This window comes from Podarcis bocagei (assembly GCF_964188305.1).
Source record: "Podarcis bocagei genome assembly, chromosome: W".
NCBI classification, from domain to species: domain Eukaryota; kingdom Metazoa; phylum Chordata; class Lepidosauria; order Squamata; family Lacertidae; genus Podarcis; species Podarcis bocagei.
The window spans coordinates 91,429,843-91,452,611 of NC_138131.1; the positions used below are offsets into that span (position 1 = coordinate 91,429,843).

At 44.4% G+C, this 22,769-nt stretch overlaps 1 protein-coding gene across 1 annotated transcript in view; it reads right to left on the reverse strand.

The window, feature by feature from the left end:
• LOC308578168 (uncharacterized protein) overlaps nucleotides 1–20,792 on the reverse strand; it is a gene marked incomplete at both ends in the record, with an annotated part of 204,881 nt that extends 184,089 nt beyond the window's left edge. The window contains 5 exons of the mRNA XM_081178426.1: nucleotides 2,182–2,282; nucleotides 3,060–3,200; nucleotides 5,981–6,176; nucleotides 7,841–7,920; nucleotides 20,655–20,792. Of these exons, the coding sequence (XP_081034552.1) occupies nucleotides 2,182–2,282; nucleotides 3,060–3,200; nucleotides 5,981–6,176; nucleotides 7,841–7,920; nucleotides 20,655–20,792 (656 nt within the window). The remainder of the gene's footprint in view (nucleotides 1–2,181; nucleotides 2,283–3,059; nucleotides 3,201–5,980; nucleotides 6,177–7,840; nucleotides 7,921–20,654) is intronic.
• Between the last annotated feature and the right edge of the window lie 1,977 nt (nucleotides 20,793–22,769).

Here is a 22,769-nt window from a genome sequence, read left to right on the forward strand (position 1 = left end):
ATAATAATAATAATAATAATAATAATAATAATAATAATATTTATATCCTGCCCTCCCCAGCCGAAGCCGGGCTCAGGGCGGCTAACAACAATCAAAATAGTCCAACATTTTAAAACATTCATTATAAAATTAATTAAATCAAATTAAAATCAAATTAATGGCAACCATCAAGCAAAATTCTGTGCAGGTTGCCAGAGGAGGGAGTCAGTCTGCGCCCTGACCAAAGGCCTGGTGGAACAGCTCTGTCTTGCAGGCCCTACGGAAGGATGTCAGGTCCCACAGGGCCACCAGATTGGAGCCGCAGCCGAGAAAGCCCTGGCTCTAGTTGAGGCCAACCTAACCTCTCTGTGACCTGGGATCTTTAGGGTGTTTTTATTTGCAGACCGTAAATTTCTCTGTGGGACATACCAGGAGAGGCAGTCCCATAGGTACGAGGGTCCTAGGCCGTATAGGGCTTTAAAGGTTAAAACCAGCACCTTAAACCTGATCCTGTACTCCACCGGGAGCCAGTGCAGCTGATACAGCACCGGATGGATATGATCTCGCAGCAAAGACCCCGTAAGGAGTCTCGCCGCGGCATTCTGCACCCGCTGGAGTTTCTGGGTCAGTCTCAAGGGCAGCCCCACGTAGAGCGAGTTACAATAATCCAGTCTGGAGGTGACCGTCGCGTGGATCACAGTGGCTAGGTCAGGGTGAGAGAGATAAGGAGCCAACTGCTTAGCTTGGCGGAGATGAAAAAATGCCGCCTTTGTTATAGCTGTAATCTGCGCCTCCATGGAAAGGGAGGTGTCGAAGATTACACCCAAACTCTTAACGGACGATGCTGGCACTAATTGCACCCATGCAAGAGATGGGAGTTGCCCCCTCAATCCCATATCGCTCCGTCCCAGCCAGAGGACCTCTGTCTTCGAAGGATTTAACTTCAACCGGCTCCCACGTAACCATCCAGCCACAGCTTCCAGACATCTGGTCAGTGTATCTGGGGCCGAGTAAGGATGGCCATCCATCAACAGATAGAGTTGGGTGTCATCGGCATACTGATGGCAACCCAGCCAAAAACTCCGGACAAGCTGGGCGAGGGGGCGCATAAAGATGTTAAAAAGCATCGGGGAGAGTATCGCACTCTGAGGCACTCCACACACCAAGGAGTGGCGCGATGACAATTCCCCCCCCCAAGCGCCACCCTCTGTCCCCGACCGGAGAGAAACGAGCGCAGCCATTGAAGGACTGTGCCCTGGATCCCCACGTCGGCAAGGCAGTGGTCCAGAAGTTCGTGATCGACCATGTCGAAGGCTGCTGACAGGTCTAGAAGAATCAGCAGCCCCGACCCGCCTCGATCCAGCTGCCTGCGGAGATCATCTGTTAGGGCGACCAGAGCCGTCTCGGTCCCATGACCAGCGCGGAAGCCGGACTGGAATGGATCGAGAGCAGATGTTTCATCCAGAAACCTACCAAGCTGTTCAGCAACCGCTCTCTCAATCACCTTACCCAGGAATGGAAGATTCGAAACCGGGCGGTAATTGGATAGATCTAAAGGATCTAATGATGTTTTCTTTAAGAGCAGACACACCACTGCCTCCTTCAGTTCCCCTGGGAATATCCCAGTGCCAAGGGACAAATTGATGATATCCCCCAGGGGGGCCCACACCTCGTCTGGGCACGCTCTAATCAGCCAGGACGGGCACAGGTCAAGAGGACAGGTGGTGGGCTTTCCAGCTCGGAGGAGTCTGTCCACATCGGCTGGGGATATCCGGTCAAAGTGGTCCAATACTGGACCCGAGGACAGTCGAGGGGCCTCCAGTTCCTTTATTGTATCCAAATTGGCAGGGAGGTCATGGCGGAGCAACAGGACCTTCTCCGCAAAAAAGCTCGCAAATGCCTCGCAGCTGTGTGTCGAATTGTTATTTAAATTTGGCTGTCCTTCAAGGGACAAAAAATAAAATAAAAATAAAAATAAAAAATAAAAAAACCTAAAAGAAAAAGAGAAAGTGCTTTATCCACAAGAGGAGAGCTTTCCCACAGGCACCAGACCAGCGCATGAGGAGTAATAATAATTATTAACAACAGCAACAATAATTTATTATTTATACCCAGCCACTCTGGGCGGCTTCCAGCAAAAGATTAAAATACAGTAAGGAGGAGCTCTTTCAATCTATTTTCCCCATGGCTTTGGAAGCTCACCTGATGGCCTCCTTGTAGTGCATGAGGGCCTCCTGGAGCTTCCCCTGCTGTTGCAAAACACTGGCTAAATTTGAATGCGCAGCTGCAAACTCCGGGAAGACCTGCGGGGAAGAAGCTCACTCTTAGTTTCCCTGAGAAGCATTCTAAAGAGACGGAGGCTGCTCTTTGAGGCTCAAAGGTTGTGGGCGTGAAATAAATCCTCATTTGGATTGACTTGCAAAAATTAAGGAGGAGGAGGAACCTATGGACTGCCTTTTTAGCATGCATAGGAAATACTGTTGGGAGATCAGACTGTCAAATGACCAATGCCATATTTTAAAGAGCCCCTCTTTGATGCTCAAATGTGGCAGGGGCTGGCTGCAAAATAAATCACCGTTTGGAATGATTTGTGGTAATGATAATAATAATAATAATAATAATAATAATAATAATAATAATAATAATAATAATAATAATAATGGGCCTATGAACTGCCTTTTTCGTACGCATAGGAAATACTGTTAGAAAATAAGACTGTCAGGGGATCAAGCTCAGCCGACACAGAGAACAGCATGTGCCCAGCTTTTATTTCAATTTCTGTACCGTTCCTTAACACCTTGCATTGTTCTTCTGATGAAAAAGCAGATTTTTGGTCATTCCAGGAGGCCTAGGAATATAAAAAGGGGGACAGACCCTCTTCCTTCCAAAAGGGACTTATCGGACCATGCTTTGTCGAGCCTCAAAATGCTACTTCACTTTCACTTCTTCACCATTATTTCCGTTATTGATCAAGAAAAATTTGATCGGCGATTTTTAAAAAGACCCAGACTAGGAGTCCAGGGTACGCATGCCTAACCCTTATATGTCAATTTAATTGTTGTAATTCTCCACGCACGTACCTCAAGAGCTTTCCGGTAGAGGCGGACAGCCTCCTCGATATTCCCTTGTTCTCGCTTGATGTTCGCCAGGTTATTAAGAGAATCCGCGTGAGTCGGACATAAACGGAGAGCTGTATTGTAGCATTCCTCGGCTTCGGCAACCTTCGAAACACAAAACAGAGTTTTTACACGAATATTAGTATGTCTTTCACAGGAGCCCAAAAGGCTGCTCTGTGATGTGATGGCTGGATTGAGGTTTGATACGGCCCCTCAGCTCCTGACGGTAACTTGGTATTAGAGCGGTTCATAAAAAACTCTTTTTTTGAAAATGCCTGCTCCAAAGTTCTTCTCTTACCAACAGTAGAGATTATATAGCTATATCTGGAATGGCATGCATATCAGTTAATATCTTTTATATATATATGCCAGCTGTCCTTTGTCAACAACCAATTGTTGCTGTTTTTTATATTGAATATATGCTATATGGTAACTGTTGCACCTCATAGGTAACTCAAGCCTTCTGCACGTCACAAAAGATGTATTTTATCAAAGTCATTGTTGAACTGAAATACAATTAAGAAGTATATTAATAGTGAAATGCAATTAAGAAGAAGCATATTAACAGTACCCCACAATTGTTGAGCCTTTTTTAAGGATTTGACCCCAGAGGTGCTGACCTTTTTTTAGGATTAAAGTTCTTGAGCTTTTTGGGGGGAAGTTTTGCCCTAGTAAATAAACCGCCACGAGGGCCGGATTAAATCGACCAGAGGGCCAGATTAGGCCCCTGAACTGGACTTTGGACATGCCTGGTCTAAAAGAACATTGGGAAAATTTAAATTCTTTGGCAGGATAGCAGGAAATATGACAAAACCAATGCATTTTGAGATCTAGGAGAGATGGGTGGAAGGCCCCCAAAGTGGACTTTGGACATGCTTGGTTTAGGGGAACATAAATACAAGAGCAGACTAATCCGATTCAAACTCTCTTTCCCGCACACTTACCGTCTTTTGCAAGATGTATTTAAGGAAGACAGTAAGGGAAATGGTTTTGGTCATACTAAATCAAAATTAAGAGACAGAGTTGCTAGATAGTAAAAGAAAATCATTGCCAAAAACGTATAAGAATGGCATACAAAGGATGAAGAAGTTAAGTCGGTTATGATTAAATGGGCTCAAGATTTTGGTCATAACATTGAATTAGATAAGTGGGAAAGATTATGGGCAAAAACAATTTATTGAATGTACAGCACTAATTAAAAATTTAATGAAGGTGACGTATAGGTGGTATTTGACGCCGACTAAACTTGCTAAAATATATATAACTCAAGATAAGGCACGCTAGAAATGCAAGGAGAAGGAAGGGAATTTCGTCCATAGGTGGTGGATGTGCACTAAAGTCAAAGTCTACTGGGATATGATTTACAAAGAATTGAAAAAGATCTTTAAATATACTGTTATTAAAAAAACCAGAGGCTAATTTTTGAAAGTGATTTACAAATGCTAAAGTAAATTGTTTTAAGTAGAGTAAGAAGGTAAATAGGGCGATATATGTTCAGGTAGGCAGCTGTGGTGGTCTAACGCAGTTGAAATATATAAAAAATATATAAATTGTCCAGTAGCACATTGCAGACCAACTCAGTTTGGTCTTGGTAGAAGCTTTTGTATCTGAAGAAGTGGACCTGCATACAAAAAATTATACCAAGAAGAAGCCAAGTTTAGCAAGCCCTGTTTAGGGAAGCTTTTAATGTTTGACGGACTATTGTATTTTAATATTTTGTCGCCAAGAGTGGCTGGGGAAACCCAGCCAGATAGGCGGGGTATAAATTTTATTATTATTATTATTATTATTATTATTATTATTATTATTATTATTATTATTATCATCATCAGGTGCTACTGGACAATTTTTAAAGGGTGATATAGAAATGCTAAGAGGATCGTGACTGCTTAAGAAAGCCAGGGAGTGGGAGCGGGGGAAGGGGGAGGGGAGTCGATGCTTGGTATGAGCAAAGTTGTATGTGACGATATGACAAAGGAAAAAATAAAAGAGGACTTCTTCTAGGTTCTGTACCCCAAATCCCCCCCCAAAGAGCCCAATTTCGAGGTCACCATCATCCGGAAGGCTTTTTTCAGCAAACCCTCTGACATACAGAAAGCAAAAGGGACCGGTTTCATTTTCTTTTTTTAATTTTTATTTTATTTATAACATAGTCCACAACAACTCATACATACAAACAGACCCACCACCATTGACTAATTATCAAAATTAAACTCCTATCCCCTTACACAAAGAAAACATAACATAAAAATAAAAGACTTTATTCTGTTAAATGGCCGCCTTATTTACCTCTTGTATACTATTTCTTTTGTATGGGATTATTACAATTTTTCCTAATTATGACTTAAACCACAAAGTCTCCTGTAGAAATTAATTGAAACAAGTCCAAGTGTATATTTTGGGGCACTGTTTGGTAAAGTATTCTCTGCATTTTCCCCATTCCTTTTGGAATTCTTGTCTGGGTTGTGCCCTAATTGTCTCTGTTAATCTGGCCAATTCAGCATGGGGTAAAAGCCTAAGAAAAAGCTAAACAACTTCAATCCTAAAAAAAGTTCAACAATTTAAACCCTAAGAAAAGAGCTCAACAACTTCAATCCTTAAAAAAAGTAAACAACTTTGGTCGGCCCTTATGGCCCTTCACTTCATCAAATCTGGCCCTCTTTGAAAAAAGTTTGGACACCACTGCCTAATAGGAAAGTTTCTGTATTTTTTTTTCACAGGCCCACCAGAAATGTATAAGTGTCCCTTCTTCTTTACTGCACCTCCAGCACAGTTTTTTTGTTTTATACATTTTAGCTATTTTGGCAGGTGTTAAGTACCATCTATAAAACATCTTTTATATAGATGTTCCCCCCACCCCAAGGCAAAAGGGACCAGTTTCTTACGCTGCCTTTCTCTTTCAGCGCGTTGGCCAGGTTGCAGTAGGCGTCAGGGAAGTGGGGCTGGAGCTCAATGGCCCTCTTGTAGGTATCGATTGCCAGATCGATCAGCCCCTGTTCGTAATACACACATGCCAGGTTGCCGTGGACAACAGCGTGGTTGGGACTCAGGCTCAGGGCCCGTAGGTAGGCTGCAACGGCTCTGAAATGAGATCAAGGACTGGTTCAGTTTCATTGTCACCAGGGTGGATAAAAATCTGTTTTTTAAAAAATAAAATGCTTTGGGAGGACGATTAAGAGGATCGAGGCGGGCCGGGACTGCTGATTCTTTTAGATTTGTTAGCGGCCTTCGACATGGTCGATCACAAACTTTTGGACCACCGCCTTGCCAACGTGGGGATTCAGGGCACAGTCAGACAATGGCTGTGCTCCTTTATCTCAAGTCGGGGACAGAGGGTGGCGCTAGGGAGGGAGTTGTCGCTGCGGCACTCCTTGTTGTGTGGAGTGCCGCAGGGCACAATCCTTTCCCAGATGCTTTTCAATATCTTTATGCACCCCCTTGCCCAGATTGTCCGGAGTTTAGGGCTGAGTTGTCGTCAATATGCTGATGACACCCAACTTTATCTGTCAATGGACTCGGCCCCAGACACACTGACCAGATGCTTGGAAGCCGTGGCTGGGTGGCTGCGTGGGAGCCAGTTGAAGTTAAATCCTTCGAAGACAGAGGTCCTCTGGCTGGGTCAGGACAACATGGGGTTGGGGGGCCAACTCCCATCTCTTGTGGGGGCGCAATTAGTGCCAGAGCCTTCTGTCAAGAGCTTGGGTGTAACCTTCGATGCCTCTCTTTCCATGGAGGCACAGGTTGCAGCCACAGCAAAGGTGGCATTTTTCCACCTCCGCCGTATTAAGGAATTGGTTCCTTACCTTTCTCGCCCTGATCTGGCCAGTGATCCATGCGATGGTCACCTCCAGGCTTGATTATTTTAACTCGCTCTATGCTTAGACTCACTCTGACACCCTATATGGGATTTGGTATATAAATTTTCCCGTGGCTTTTTTGCTGGCCCATGTAGCACCAGCATGGATAGCTGGCTTGGGTGAATAGCTGATGTTTCCTCCCTTTGTAGTCTTGATGAGGCTGCATTTTAAGCTGTATTTTAATTAACTGGGGTTTTTTTCTATTCTATTTTATTGTAATTTATATTTGGTGTTAGCCGCCCTGAGCCAGGCCCTGGCCAGTGAGAGCGGGGTAGAAATAAATAAATAATTCGGGGAAGAATTATTTGTTTTAAGTTTTTCATGTGTGCGAAAACTCAGTCCAAGTTTTTCTTGGGGAAAAAATGTTTCAGCACATCAGTTAAGCAACATGGATACATATGCTACCATTTTACTGTTTTAGTGAAATAAATTGCTTAAATTGTTATGAAGGAAATGTTTCTTTTCTCCTTCCAATCAAGTACAGCAGAAAAGTTGTTCAAATAAAAAGTGTTCACTTATTAAAACTCACCATCATTTCGTCACAATCGGGCTGTATATAGCAGAACCAAATCATTTTGATATAACTGTAGAAAAGACTCTGAAGTTAGGATTCCAAAAAGGAAACCTGCCTCCGATTGTCAATATTAAGAGGATGCCAGCAAGGCTGAACCTTGCGGTAAAAGGGGGATTTAAATCAAGTCTTATGGATTTGGGATTTAAATCAATTTGCTTTAAATAAAATCAACCCTCTAGGCAACAATGGGAGTTAGTTTGGGTATGGGTGCAACCACTAAACTGAGAATATAAGACGTAATGTGATTATACGCAAAACCAATAAAAAACATTTATATAAAAAAGAGAATATAAGCTCTATGCCTATTTGCTTACCTGTCAAATATACGCGCCTCCTTCAAGACGTTCCCCAGATTAATGTAAGCATCCAGGAAGTTGGGGTCCAGGGTCACCGCCTGAAAATATTTAAGATAATAGATTTTTGTTACTAATACAGTCATACCTCAGGTTGAAGTAGCTGCGGGTTAAGCATTTTCGGGTTGTGCTCCGTGGCGACCTAGAAGTAACAGAGCCCGTTACTTCCGGGTTCTGCAGCTTGCGCACGTGCAGACACTCAAAATGATGCCACACGCATCTACGGAAGCAGCAAATTGTGACCCGAGCATGTTCGCTTCAGGATGCGAACGGGGCCCCGGAACGGATCCCGTTCGCATCCAGAGGTACCACTGTATAACAGCATGGTTACTTTTAAATAAGTGGGTCAACTTTGACCTAGGCTGCCTCCTACCTACCTTCCTACCTTATCGATCTACCGACTTTATCTTATTATCTATCTACTTGCCTACCTATCTTATCTATCTATCTATCTATCTATCTATCTATCTATCTATCTATCTATCTATCTACCTACCCTATCTATCAAATCTATCTACCTACCTACCATCTAATCCAGGTGTGGCCCAACTTGGCCCTCCAACCCCCATCATCCCTACCTAACAGGACCAGTGGTCAGGGACAATGTGAGTTGTAGTCCCAAAACAGCTGGAGGGCCAGGTTTGGCCATGCCTGAATCTACCTACTCAATCAATCAATCTAACTAATCTATCTATCCATCTACCAACCTTTCTTATATATGTATCTATCTAATCTACCTACCTAATCTATCTAATCTAATCTAATCTAATCTAATCTAACTATCTATCATCTATCTAATCTATCTATGCAAGGAATATCAACTGTACGAGAAATGGTACCAACTAATGTACTAACAGGACACCGGAGGCCCATTGCAGCTGAAAAAATGCCTCCAGTTTTAATATAAAAAAGAATGGGAAACGTTTATTGCATATTGACAAAAGCAGTGCACACAGGTTAATACATTAGCAGGATTAATTTTTTTAAAAAAACCCACCTGTAATGGTTAAATTTAAAGTAGAATCATAGAATCATACAGCTGGAATAGACCACAAGGGCCATCGAGTCCAACCCCCTGCCAAGCAGGAAACACCATCAGAGCACTCCTGACATATGGTTGTCAAGCCTCTGCTTAAAGACCTCCAAAGTAGGAGACTCCACCACACTCCTTGGCAGCAAATTCCACTGTCAAACAGCTCTTACTGTCAGGAAGTTCTTCCTAATGTTTAGGTGGAATCTTCTTTCTTGTAGTTTGGATCCATTGCTCCGTGTCCGCTTCTCTGGAGCAGCAGAAAACAACCTTTCTCCCTCCTCTATGTGACATACTTTTCTATATTTGAACATGGCTATCATATCACCCCTTAACCTCCTCTTCTCCAGGCTAAACATGCCCAGCTCCCTTAGCCGTTCCTCATAAGGCATCGTTTCCAGGCCTTTGACCATTTTGGTTGCCCTCCTCTGGAGTAAGGACAGTCCCCGGATTTACAAATCAGTCCCCATACAAAATCCATTTAAGTTGAAAAGTATCCCCGGACTCATTGAAAAAAAATCTGATAACCTTAAATTAGTGATGATGATTTTATTGAAGAAGAAGAAGAGTTTGGATTTGATATCCCGCCTTTCACTCCCTTTAAGGAATCTCAAAGCGGCTAACATTCTCCTTTCCCTTCCTTCCCCACAACAAACACTCTGTGAGGTGAGTGGGGCTGAGAGACGTCAGAGAAGTGTGACTGGCCCAAGGTCACCCAGCAGCTGCATGTGGAGGAGTGGAGACGCGAACCCGGTTCCCCAGATTATGAGTCTACCGCTCTTAACCACTACACCACACTGGCTCTCCAGTGATGATAATGAATGATGATAATACAAAGGAACCAGGGGAGGCAAGTCAAATAATCCCATAATGTGGGATTAACATTGATTGTGTATACAGTTGTTTTTTAAAAAAATATTATTTAATTTAATGATTTGGTTTTTTGTGAAAACTAAAAAAATATTATACAGTGGTAGCTTGGGTTAAGTACTTAATTCGTTCCGGAGGTCTGTTCTTAACCTGAAATTGTTCTTTTTTTAAATAATAATAATAATTTTTATTAAATTTTCCTATTTACAAATTCGCCATCCCAAACAGTATTCACAAATTTCAACTTTTTGGACTTCCACAAGCTTTTCCACCAATCCATATTTTCTATTTTTATGCATTCTCTAAATTTATATTGCCATTTAATATTATCCTTTCAGTTCTATTTCTTTTTTACAATACATCTTTAACTTTCACAAAGCCTCTTTAAATCCCACTAGCGTTGTCTGTTCGTCACATATGCTTTTCCGATAATCTGTAAACTTTCCCGAGTCCTCGATGAACTTGTGATCCCATTGATATCTAATCTTCCCAGTCAGTTTATCCAGTTCTGCATAGTCCATAAGTTTCATTCTCCACTCTTCAAGGGTCGGTAGCTCCTCTTGTTTCCATTTTTGGGCCATTAATATTCTTGCCGCTGTTACTGCGTATTGGAAAAGTTTGTAATCCTTTCTATTTATCTCTCTTCCAGTTATTCCTAACAAAAAGGCTTCTGGTTTCCTTACAAATGTGTATTTAAGCATCTTCTTCAACTCATTATATATCATTTCCCAGAAACCCTTTACCTTCTTACATTCCCACCACATATGGAAAAAAGATCCTTCTTTTTCTTTACATTTCCAACACTTATTACATGTTTTGAACATTTTTGCTAACTTAACCGGTGTTATGTACCATCTATATACCATTTTCATAATATTTTCCTTTTTCCATTTTCATAATATTTTTCCCAGTCAGCCAATTGTATATTATAACCAAAGTCTCTGGCCCAATGTATCATAACCGACTTTACCTCCTCGTCCATCGTTTGCCAATCCAACAACATTTTATACATTTTTGACAATATCTTATAATCATTGTTTATCATCTCTATTTGAAATTTCGATTCTTTTTCCGTATATCCACTCTTTTAAATCCTTTTTAAACATTTCATTTACCTGAAAATAATGCAACCAATCAAACACATGTTCTTTTACTTGTTCATATGGCTTCATTTTCCATTTCCCCCCTTCTTTAATTATTAGCTCTCCGTAAGTGATCCAATTCCCTCTCATATTGATTTTCTTTACACTCATAACCTCTAATGGAGACAACCAGTGTGGAACTTTGGGTTCTAATATATTTTTACACCTATCCCATATTTCTATTATGGAGCTCCTGAAAATGTGATTCTCAAAACCCTTGTGACTTTTCTTCTTCTCCAACCACAAATACACGTGCCACCCAAATCTATTATCAAATCCTTCTAACTCTAACAGTTTATTGTTTTTTAATTTTATCCATTCCCTTAACCAGCAGAGACAAGACGCTTCATAATATAATTTCAAATCTGGCAGCGCAAAGCCTCCTCTTTCCTTTGCATCTGTCAATAACTTACATTGTATTCTTGGCTTTTTGCCCTGCCAGATATATCTTGAATTTGCCACTCTTTGAAAGTCGTTGTCCCCCTAATTATAGGAATCATTTGGAACAAAAATAACATCTTTGGAAGCACACTCATTTTGATCGTTGAGATTCTACCCCAAAAAGAAAGTTTCATCCTTCCCCAAACTTACAAAACTTTTTTGATTCTGTTCCACACCGGTATATAGTTGTTTTGAAATAAATCAATATTTCTTGGAGTTAACCATATTCCCAGATATTTTACCTTCTTCGCCACTTCAATCCCTGATTCTCGTTGCATTACTTCTATTGCACTTTGGTCCATATTCTTAATCATTACTTTGGTTTTTTTCTTATTTAATTGTGGGAGCCAGGAAGTCATGGAAAAGGCTTGTAGTGCCACCTGGTGCCTTGCTGACCTCGGTGACCAGCACTCTGAGCTTACAATGTATTAGAATGTATTGACCCTATAAGGAGTTAGGTTCCCCCCTCTGGGCACTGTAACCCTATATGGTTTGTGGGTGGGTTAAAGCTTGACCGGATGAGGTAACGTGAGACATTGGAATGCAGCCATGCGGCTGGAGAGAACAAAGGATAATAAAATCGGAGGAGAGAGAGGAAGGAGCTTTTTTGCCCTCCGTCCATGGAGACATTTGCCTTTGTGTGTGTTTTTTCTTTGCCTTGCACCCCAAAATGACGGCTGGTTTCCGTCAACTGGTTCCCACAAGTGGTGCCCTCTCTGAGGCAGAATAAAAGGATACGGCTGAGGTTTTTAAAAGGGAAAAAAGAAGCAACTGGAAGCAAACAGTCTGAGGCAGACTAAGAGGATTTTAAAAGAAACTGAGAGGATTTTTGATCCAAGCAGTGGTTATCATCGACTCACTACGTCCGGCAAGGATTGCAAAGCGCTCTACATCTTTAAAAAAGATCCCGGTGAGTTCGATCCCTTCTATTATATTGATTTTTGAAAAATGGGCAGCTCTTTGACTACTCCCCAACAGAAATTTTTAAAAGACTTAAAATTTCTCCTCTCCTCCAACAAACTGGAAGTTCCCGAGGGTGATTTGATACAGCTCATTCTGGCCATTGATGAACATTCTCCCTGGGACTTGGGTGTAATTGCAAATGGGACTTGGGAACTGAAACTTTGGGACAAGATTGGTGAACATTTTCATGAGCTCCCCAGCATCAGTACTCGGATTTTAAATGCATGGTGCAAGGTTCATTACGCTATGGGCTCTTTATCACCAAAAAATATCTCCCTGGCTGCATTGCCATCACAACCTCCAGCTTCTTTAATCCAGTCTGCTGTGTTAGAGTTTGTTCCAATCCTTGCCCTGCCAGCAGCTCCAGAACCCAAGCCTCCAGATTATAGTTCCTCACTAGAGGACCCAATCCTGCAAAAATATCGTGGTCTGGCTGGAAATGACCCTGCTCTTTCAGCAGCAGAACCAGCTACCCCCTTTCAACGTGCAGCCCTTGCCTGTTCCTTATCTCAGGATACCATGGCATTCCCTGTTATTGTGCCCCCTGCTGGTGCTCCAGCAGGAACTCAAGCCCAGCACCAACCTTTTGACTTTAAAATCTTGAAAGAGCTCCAATTGTCAGTCAGGACAAATGGACTGCAAGCACCATTCACACAGGCTCTTTTGGAAGCCACATTAGCCCAGCTGTTGGTTCCAGATGACATCAAGCTTTTGGCACGTACAGTTTTACCTCCATCAGCTGGTGTATTATTTGCTCATGAATGGGAAATCGCCTGTCATGGTTATGCTCCTGCCTTACTGCAACAAGCAAGAGGGAATAATCCTAATATTACCCTCGCAGATGTGATGGATGCTATGATGGGCCGTGGGCCCTTTGCTCAGGCTTCAGTACAAGCCACACTGCTGCAGATTTTATTGAGGGATACTGCTCTTGCTGCTCAACAAGCAATGAGAAAAATCCCAGAACCCACCAGTATTCAATCAAGGTGGGGTTCAATCAGGCAAGAGGCAAGAGAATCATATTCTTCCTTTATGGACAGGCTGATTACAGCAGTGAGTAGACAAATTGAAAATCCTGAAGCCAAACAAATAATTATCAAACAATTGGCCTTTGAATATGCCAAAGAGGATTGTAAGGTTGCGTTAAGACCGATAATACACAATCCTGCCACAGACACAGCAGCCATGCTTCGCATTTGTCAGTCTGGTGATACAGCCACCCACAAGATTCATCTGCTAGCAGCAGCGCTCAATGAAAACCAGCCTGTAGCCACCGATACAACGTTTCCAGCGTGGCGAACCAGGATCACCGATACCTCAGTGTGGGTAGAACGGTGGCCTCCACCAAAAGAAAAATCCGCAGCAATGGCACCATCCTGTTTCTGAACAGCTTATCTCTGAACAATTGACTTTCGGCCACATTGAACCATCTTCATCCCACTGGCTCCAGCAGACAAGGAACAGTTTGCTTTTACATTGCCAGTATATCACGATTCGCAACGTTATCAGTGGATTGTCCTCAAGGCATGCGGAACTCCCCTACACTTTGTCAACATTTTGTGGGTGAAGCATTGAAACCTTTCCACATGCGCCACCTAGAGGTGCTGCACACGAGCTGCACCTGGCCGTATTTGCTACATCGTTGCCAACAGGAATTTTATATGCTCAGGCGGAACAAGAAGAAGACTATCTGCATTATAGAATGGTTACATCTACCACATACCCCACCGAAGAACATTTATTCAGTAATTGAATCCACATCAGACATTGTTATCAAAGGACGTTCACGTGCAAATTGCTTTAGCTGATTTTATAGGTGTCATCATTTTTAACCCTCCAAAGGATGACCGTTTGACATTTCTGACACAGGTCACCTATGTTTGGCTACCCCCTTGTCTCTCACACCTCTCCCCTCTGCACTAACCCTCTTCATGGATAGAACAAGAAGTAGGGGGGTGGTGACATGGGAGGAGGGAGGAAAATGGAAATGTTTATATACCCCTCCACAGTCTTCTGCCCAGTGAGCTGAGCTAGCAGCTGTGATTCTTGCCTTTCAATCCTTTCCTACTCAACCTTTCAATCTTATTGTGGATACTCAGTATGTATATCGCCTTTTTGCTAGTTTACCAATATCTTATATAACTCCTTCCTTGGATTCTGACTTGTTTTCCTTGTTTCTTGGCCTGCAGGCCTTACTTCAGCACAGAGAGTTATCTTATTATGTTGCACATCTTCGCTCCCACACATCACACCCAGGGTATTTAGCAGAGGGCAATGCAAGAGCAGATGTGGCTCTGAGGGACATTTCTACCTTTTCTCTCTTTTCTGACCCTATACTAGGTCATAACACCTTTCACCTTCCTGCGAAAGCATTGGCAAAGCATTTTTCTATTCCTTTGGCCCAAGCAAGGGATATAGTTTCCCAATGTGCTTCTTGTTCTAAATCTCAGCTGGCCATTCCTTTTGATGCTGTCAATCCTAGGGGCACGTCTGCATTGGCGTGTTGGCAGATGGATGTCACACACACACCTGTGTTGGCTCCACTCTCCAAGGTTCACCTCACGGTGGACACCCACTCTGGATTCATATGGGCTACGCCCATGAGGGGGGAAACAGCTCGGCATGTCATTCAGCACACTATCCGCTGTTTCTCAGTCATGGGTAAACCTGCGCGTATCAAAACTGATAATGGTCCAGCATATATTTCTAAAACATTTTCGGAATTTTGTATGTTGTGGAATGTGAAATTAACTCATGGCATACCCTTTAACTCCACAGGTCAAGCTATAGTGGAAAGAGCACACCTGACGTTCAAAACACTATTGCTTAAACAGCTTGGCGGCCGAAGCATACCAACGGCAGATATCCCTTCGGCTGTTCACCAAGTTCTTTTTGTACTTAACCATCTTTTATATCCACATAATAGGACCCATACTCCCGCGGAATTGCATTTTAGGAAGGAGGAGGCACTCCCCCGCCCCTTGGTGGTGTACCGACGCTTGCCTGATCCCGCGTGGCATGGACCTGTTCCGCTGATCACGTGGGGACGAGGGTACGCGGCAGTGGACGTCGAGGACAAGCCTTTGTGGGTTCCAGCTCGATGCGTGCGGCCATGGCGAGTCCCTTCAACTACAGAAGTGCCTTCCTAACCATTTGCCTTGCCATCTTTTGCTGCATCATTATACAAGGATGAGAAGCAGACGACACAATCCAGTTGCAGCCACCATATTTCACCTTATCGGCTGGCAAGCAGCTGTCGCCTGAATCCTACTCTGGCTGGCAGTATCCACGGCTCAGCCACTCTCGAACTATAAGAACAGCATTGTTGAATAAGACTTTTAGGGGAGAAAATTATCATAAGATATGGAGGAATAATATTTTTGTACAAGATATGATTAAGTTTACCAGTTTATTGCATGCTTCTAAATGTTGGTTATGTATGCACATGCCGCCCTTTGCCAGTCATTCAGGCATAATGCTTCATGGCGTGCCTGTCAATGGATCTTTTCAATTTACTGATATTATATCCCCTAAGCAAACTTTTTGGCCTCCAGTACAATTGACCCTCCATGAGCCTGCCCCCATTTGTTTTCAAATTAAAGAGGGGAAAGAATCATGGGGCATATATCCAAACTGTCAATATACATTGAAATTCATGTTTAATAGCTCTTGTTCTCTTACAGGAACATACAGTGACCAATCTCAGTGCTTTAGAAGCGATACCAGTGCATGGCTAAAAACTAGGAAAGAAACCTACCATGCAAATTGGAGTCTGAATTCTTCTATCCCTGGCTTAGCAAATGCCACAGATGAGCAATTTCATATCAGTTCCTTATTTACTGAAGCCTTTAATTGGTCCCAACAGAGTAGTAATATCAGCTATTTACTCCAAAGAGAGTTATGGTTGCTTTGTGGCGAAAAAGCATACAAAGCCATTCCTCGAAACCTCACAGGCACATGTACATTGGGTCTCGTGGTTCCGTTGTTGTATAAGGTTGATAAGTTACCATCTTCTCTTAGACTACGAAATCGTCGGGAGGTAAATTCACCCATAAATCAATATATCGGTACCCAGGTCTCTCGGGCCTTGCTGCCCTCGGTGGGTGCAGCAATGAACTATAGGGACCTCCATCGGCTAGCAAATTGGACTGAAGGATTATTCAATGATACCATAAAAGCTTTGAAGGAACTCAACCAGGAGGTGTCTGCAATGAGAGAAGTGGTTTTACAGAATCGTTATACTTTGAATGTGATTTTAGCTTCAAAAGGAGGAGTTTGTGCGCTTGTTCATTCTCACTGTTGCATGTTTATTCCTGATAATAATGTCAGCATATCTGCGACAATCGACCATATGGAAACCATGGTAGCCCACAATCCGTTTGCCCCCCCTCCTTCCGTTGATCCATGGGCATGGTTATATTCTTGGCTTCCGGATGGAAGTTGGCTTCGACATTTATTGATTTTAGTGATCATTATAGTAGTTATTTGCATTATTTTGTGTTGCTGTATACAATGTATTCCTTCTTTAATTTCTGTATGTACTGCATGGTTCTCCAGTCCGCGGCCCGCTTCCGGTCTCACAAGAGTCGCCTATCGCGCTCGATATAACCGTATTGGTACTGACATATATGACTCTGATTAAATAAATAAAGAAAGAGGGCATGTGGGAGCCAGGAAGTCATGGAAAAGGCTTGTAGTGCCACCTGGTGCCTTGCTGACCTCGGTGACCAGCACTCTGAGCTTACAATGTATTAGAATGTATTGACCCTATAAGGAGTTAGGTTCTCCCCTCTGGGCACTGTAACCCTATATGGTTTGTGGGTGGGTTAAAGCTTGACCGGATGAGGTAACGTGAGACATTGGAATGCTGCCATGTGGCTGGAGAGAACAAAGGATAATAAAATCGGAGGAGAGAGAGGAAGGAGCTTTTTTGCCCTCCGTCCATGGAGACATTTGCCTTTGTGTGTGTTTTTTCTTTGCCTTGCACCCCAAAATGACGGCTGGTTTCCGTCAACTGGTTCCCACATTTAATATAAACCCGGCCACCTTGCCAAATTCCATCTCCACATTTAAACTCTTTAAAGGATCTTCTATCGTTATTACCAGGTCATCAGCAAAGGCTTTAACTTTATATTCGTTTTGACCTACTGTCACCCCTTTTATTAATTCATTTCGTCTAATTGCACTCAAGAGGACTTCCAGAACCATTATGAATAACAGTGGCGAGAGAGGACAACCCTGTCTTATACCCTTCCATATCTTCACTTCTTCTGTTATTACATTATTCACAATCAATTTAGCTCTTTGCTCTGTATAAATCGCCCTTATTCCATTATAGAAATCGTTCCCCACTTCCATAAATTCTAAATTTTTTAACACAAATTCCCATGATATACAGTGGTGCCTCGCAAGACGAATGCCTCGCAAGACGGAAAACCCGCTAGACGAAAGGGTTTTCCGTTTTGGAGGCGCTTCGCAAAACGAATTTCCCTATGGGCTTCCTTCGCAAGACGAAAGCCCATAGGGAAATCTCCGGGACAGCGGGGAAGCGCAGCGCGTCTTCCCCACTGTCCTCGGACCTCCTCCGAAGGCTGGCGGTGGTGTGGAGACCTCCTCCCGCCGCCAGCCTTTGGAAGGCTGCTCTGAAGCCTGGCGGTGGGGTGGAGAAACCTCCTCCCGCCGCCAGGCTTCGGAAGGATGCTCCGAAGCCTGGCGGCGGGAGGAGGTCTCTCTGCCCCACCGCCAGCCTTCAGAAGGCTGCTCCGAAGCCTGGCGGCGGGAGAAGGTCTCTCCGCCCCACCGCCAGCCTTCAGAAGGCTGCTCCGAAGCCTGGCGGTGGGGCGGAGAGACCTCCTCCCGCCGCCAGGCTTCGGAAGGCTCTCCGAAGGCTGGCGGTGGGGCGGAGAGACCTTCTCCCCGCGCCAGCCTTCGGGTGGCTGTCCTGAAGACTTGCGGTGGGAGGAGGGTTTTCCTTCCCACCGCCAACATTCAGAATGCTGTTCTGAATGTTGGCGGTGGGGAGGAAAAACCCTCCTCCCACCGCAAGCCCCGGGAACAGAGGAGAAGCGCTGCGCCCCTTCCCCTCTGTTCCCGTATCTGTCCTGAAGGCTTGCGGTGGGGAGAAAAGCCCTTCTCCGCACCGCCAGCCTTGAAAGCGGTTTCCATAGGAACGCATTAATTGATTTTCAATGCATTCCTATGGGAAACGGTGCTTCGCAAGACGAAAAACTCGCAAGAAGAAAAAACTTGCGGAATGAATTAATTTCGTCTTGCGAGGCACCACTGTATTATCAAATGCCTTCTCCGCATCTACAAACATTAGTATAGCTTGTTTCTCATTCCTAGCAGACAGATATTACAAAACATTTATTATATTTCTCACATTATGTTTCATCTGCCTGCCTGGAAGAAACCCTGCTTGATCATCGTGAATAAATTCTCTCAATACCTTTTTTAATCTTTTTGCTAATATTCCAGCAAAAATCTTATAGTCTGTGTTTAACAATGAGATCGTGTGTTAAATCAGAATCTTGCTTGGGAATAAGTATGATGAAGGCTTCTTTCCAAGTTTCCAGAATATCTTTTTCCTTCAAAATATTATTCATAACTTCTTTCAGTGGTACCGTCAGGGTGTGCCTCAATTCTTTGTAATAACTGGCTGTAAATCCATCTGGTCCTGGAGCCTTTCCTTTTTTCAATTCTTTTATGACCTCTATTATTTCCTCATTCTCAATTGGGGCATTCAGTCTGTCTTTCTTTTCTGTCGGGATCTTTTGCACCTTTTTTTCTTTTAAATATCTTTCTATTCTCTTCAAATTGTTCTTTTCTCTGTTGCTGTACAAATGATTATAAAAGTCCAAGAATCCTTTTCTAATGCCTTTCGGGTTCTCAATCTCTTCTCCATCCACAATAATTTTGTTGATTATGTTTTGTTCCTTTCTTTTCTTAATTTGCCACGCGAGCCATTTACCTGACTTATTGGCATTGTCCATAAAATATTCCATCAACTTCTTTTGCGCCTCTTGTATGATTTTTTGATCACCCAAGAGGTAATCGTTAATTCTCCATCTAAATGATCTTTCTTCATAACCTTTAATTTCCAATTTTATTGGACTGTGGTCTGAAATTACTCTTGGCTGAATTTCAATTTGCCGAATTCTTGGAGTTAGTTCATTCGAGACCCAAATTTGATCTATTCTTGACATTGACTGATTTGGTTCCGAATAAAATGTAAACTGTTTCTCCAGTGGATGTCTAAGTCTCCAAACATCAATTAGATTACAGTTTTTCGTCATTGAAAAGAAAGTCTTGGGTAGTTTTCCTTCTTTGCTAACCTGAAATTGTTCTTAACCTGAACTTTAGCTAATGGGGCCTCCTGCTACCATTGAGCCGCCAGAGCACGATTTCTGTTCTCATCCTGAAGCAAAGTTCTTAACCTGAAGCACGATTTCTGGGTTAGCGGAGTGTATAACCTGAAGTCTATGTAAAACGAGGTACCACTGTATATATTTAAAAATTGCATCCAATTTTGACAGTGTTATTACAAACCACTTCATTCAGCCCTGCAACATCTTGCGAAGCAGCGATATACTAATATGCATCTGTTATTATGTGACATTGGTCAAGGCTTTCTGGGAAATAATATATGATGAATTTAAAGAAAATGTTTGAAAATACATTTGTCAAAAAAGCCAGAAGCCTTCTCACTAGGTATAAGACTTCTTATGTCTGCAACGACGGCAGCAAGAATGCAACTAGCCCAATGGGGCTTAAATTGGATTGTTATGAATGAAAAAAATTAGTAAAAAAATATTTCAAAAGAGAATGCTACTTGCCCAATTAATGGGGCTTAGATCAGGTTATTCATGAAAGAAATGATAAAAAAATATTTAAAAGAAGAGAGAATGCTACTAGCCCAATTAATGTGGCTTATATTTGATTGTTATTAATAAAAAAATTAATAAAAAATAATTTAAAAAGAGAATGTCACTAGCCCAATTAATGGGGCTCATATGGGATTGTTATTAATGAAAAAAATAATGAAAAAATAATTTACAAAGAGAATGCCACTTGCCCAATTAATAGGGCTTAAATCAGATTGCTATGAATGAAAATAATAAATTCTTTAAAAGAAGAAGAGAGAACGCTACTAACCCAATTAATGGGGCTTCTAATGGATTGTGATTAATGAAAAATTAATAAAACATTATTTAACAGAAGAAGAGAGAACGCTACTAGCCCAATTAATGGGGCTTATATTGGATTGTTATCATTATCATTATTTTTCCAGGCCTTCCCATCTAGAGCCCAGAAACTCTGTAACAGTTACCTTCTCAAAGTGATGAATCGCCAGCCAGATTTCCCCTTGCGCATTGAACACACAGCCGAGGTTACTCCATGCCACAGCAAAGTTGGGTTGGGTCTCGATGGCTTTCAGGTAGCAGGCCTTGGGAGGGTCGAGAGGTAGGTAGGTACAGGGGGAAGGGGGTATTTGCACAAAAGAAAAGCAAGAGAAAAGTCCCAGTTAGCAGAGGCTTGACAACCATATGTCAGGAGTGCTCTGATGGTGTTTCCTGCTTGGCAGAGGGTTGGACTCGATGGCCCTTGTGGTCTATTCCAGCTGTATGATTCTATGATTCTACTTTAAATTTAACCATTACAGGTGGGGTTTTTTAAAAAAATTAATCCTGCTAATGTATTAACCTGTGTGCACTGCTTTTGTCAATATGCAGTAAACGTTTCCCATTCTTTTTTATATTAAAACTGGAGGCATTTTTTCAGCTGCAATGGGCCTCCGGTGTCCTGTTAGTACCATTAGTTGGTACCATTTCTCGTACAGTTGATATTCCTTGCATAGATAGATTAGATCAGTGTTTCCCAACCGGTGTTCCGCGGCACACTAGTGTGCCGCGAGAGATTGCCTGGTGTGCCGTGGGAGGGAGGCGGGCGAGTCGGGCGGCGAGAGGCGGGGCGGCGGCGGCGAGGATCCGCGTCGAGCCGGGGGCGGCTCCGCGGTGGTGGTGCCGAGGTTTCTCTCTCCATTCTCCCCTCACACACACACATAGGAAATAACACAGGATCAGCTGACAGGACCCGGCCAATGGGGCGGCGGTGGGGCAGCGCGCGCAAAAGGGAGGAGCGCGAGACAGCGGACAAGGAGGTGGCCGGCATGTCCGGGCAGCAGCAGCAACAGCAGCAGCAACTCCCGGCGACTGCTCCTCAAGCCCCGGGCAACCCTACTCCCTCACCGGCCTCGGCCGCCCTCCTGCTCCACCGCCGCCGCCTCCCCCGCCGCCGCCGGCTACCTCGGCCCCGCCGCCGCTCCCTCCTCCGCCCGCTATCGCCGCCACCACCACAACAGCCGCCGCCGCCTCAGCTGGGCCCATGCCTGCCGGGAGCGGCGGCGGCAGCAGCAGCAGCAGCAGCGCCCCGGCGCCCTTCCCTCACGGCGGCGACCCGGCCCTGCAGTGGCGTAGCGTGGGGGGTGCAGGGGGGGCCGGCCGCACTGGGCGCAACATCTGCGGGGGGCGCACTCGCAGCTCTCTGCCCCTCCCGAGGTACTATTTCTGGGTTAGCGGAGTCTGTAACCTGAAGCGTATGTAACCCGAGGTACCACTGTACTTCCAAGTCAGCGTGCAAGGGATTGCAGGACCGGCGGACTTGGCGGTGGGGGTGGTTGCTGGAGCCTTGTCTGTCCTTTCAGCCCCGCACCCACCGCAGACCCCTTCCTATGCCACTGGTAGCTAGGCGAGGCGGGGGGCACTGGGCGCCACACCTCGGTGCCTGCAGCGTGCCTGAGCCATGCGTCTGCGGGCAAACTGCCCGCAAGCTCCGCTCTGGCCTCTGCCCACCGCCTCAGCCTCCCTACAGCTGAGGGGGAGGCTGCAGCGAGGCTCCACGCAGCGCGCCCTGCCATGGCTCGCCCCCATGGCACTCGCCCCTGGCTGCAGGACGCGCGCGCCGCCCCGGGCCCCTGAGCGGCTAGCTGCGCCGCTGCGCTGAGCGCAAGGAATACGTCCTCTCCGAGTTCGGCGTCCTCTTCGTGGGCAGCGCGAACCGCATCTCCAGCTTCGGGTGGAACTTTGGCCAGGTAGGGGGAAGCCTTTGGGCGGGGGGGGGGGGGCTGGAGACCGGGGTGGGGAGGGGTTAGGAGAGACGCTACCGGCCCCGTCCAGAAATGCCCAGAGCAACTGGAGCTCAGCTACACGCACACATGCGCCCTCCAAATCCCGTTTCCCACCCCTTTCTCAAAAGAAGAGAGAAAAAATGGGTCCTGGGTGTGAAACCAAAGGACCTTTCCAGCTCCTCCTCAATTCCAGGTGTGGATGGCAATGCCTCGTGTCTCCTCCCCCGCGACCAGAGCACACTTCCTAGGCTGGTTGGACGGTCCCTGGGGGTCTTCGGGTTGCCACATTTTGAAGAGCAAAAAACAGGACACATTTGT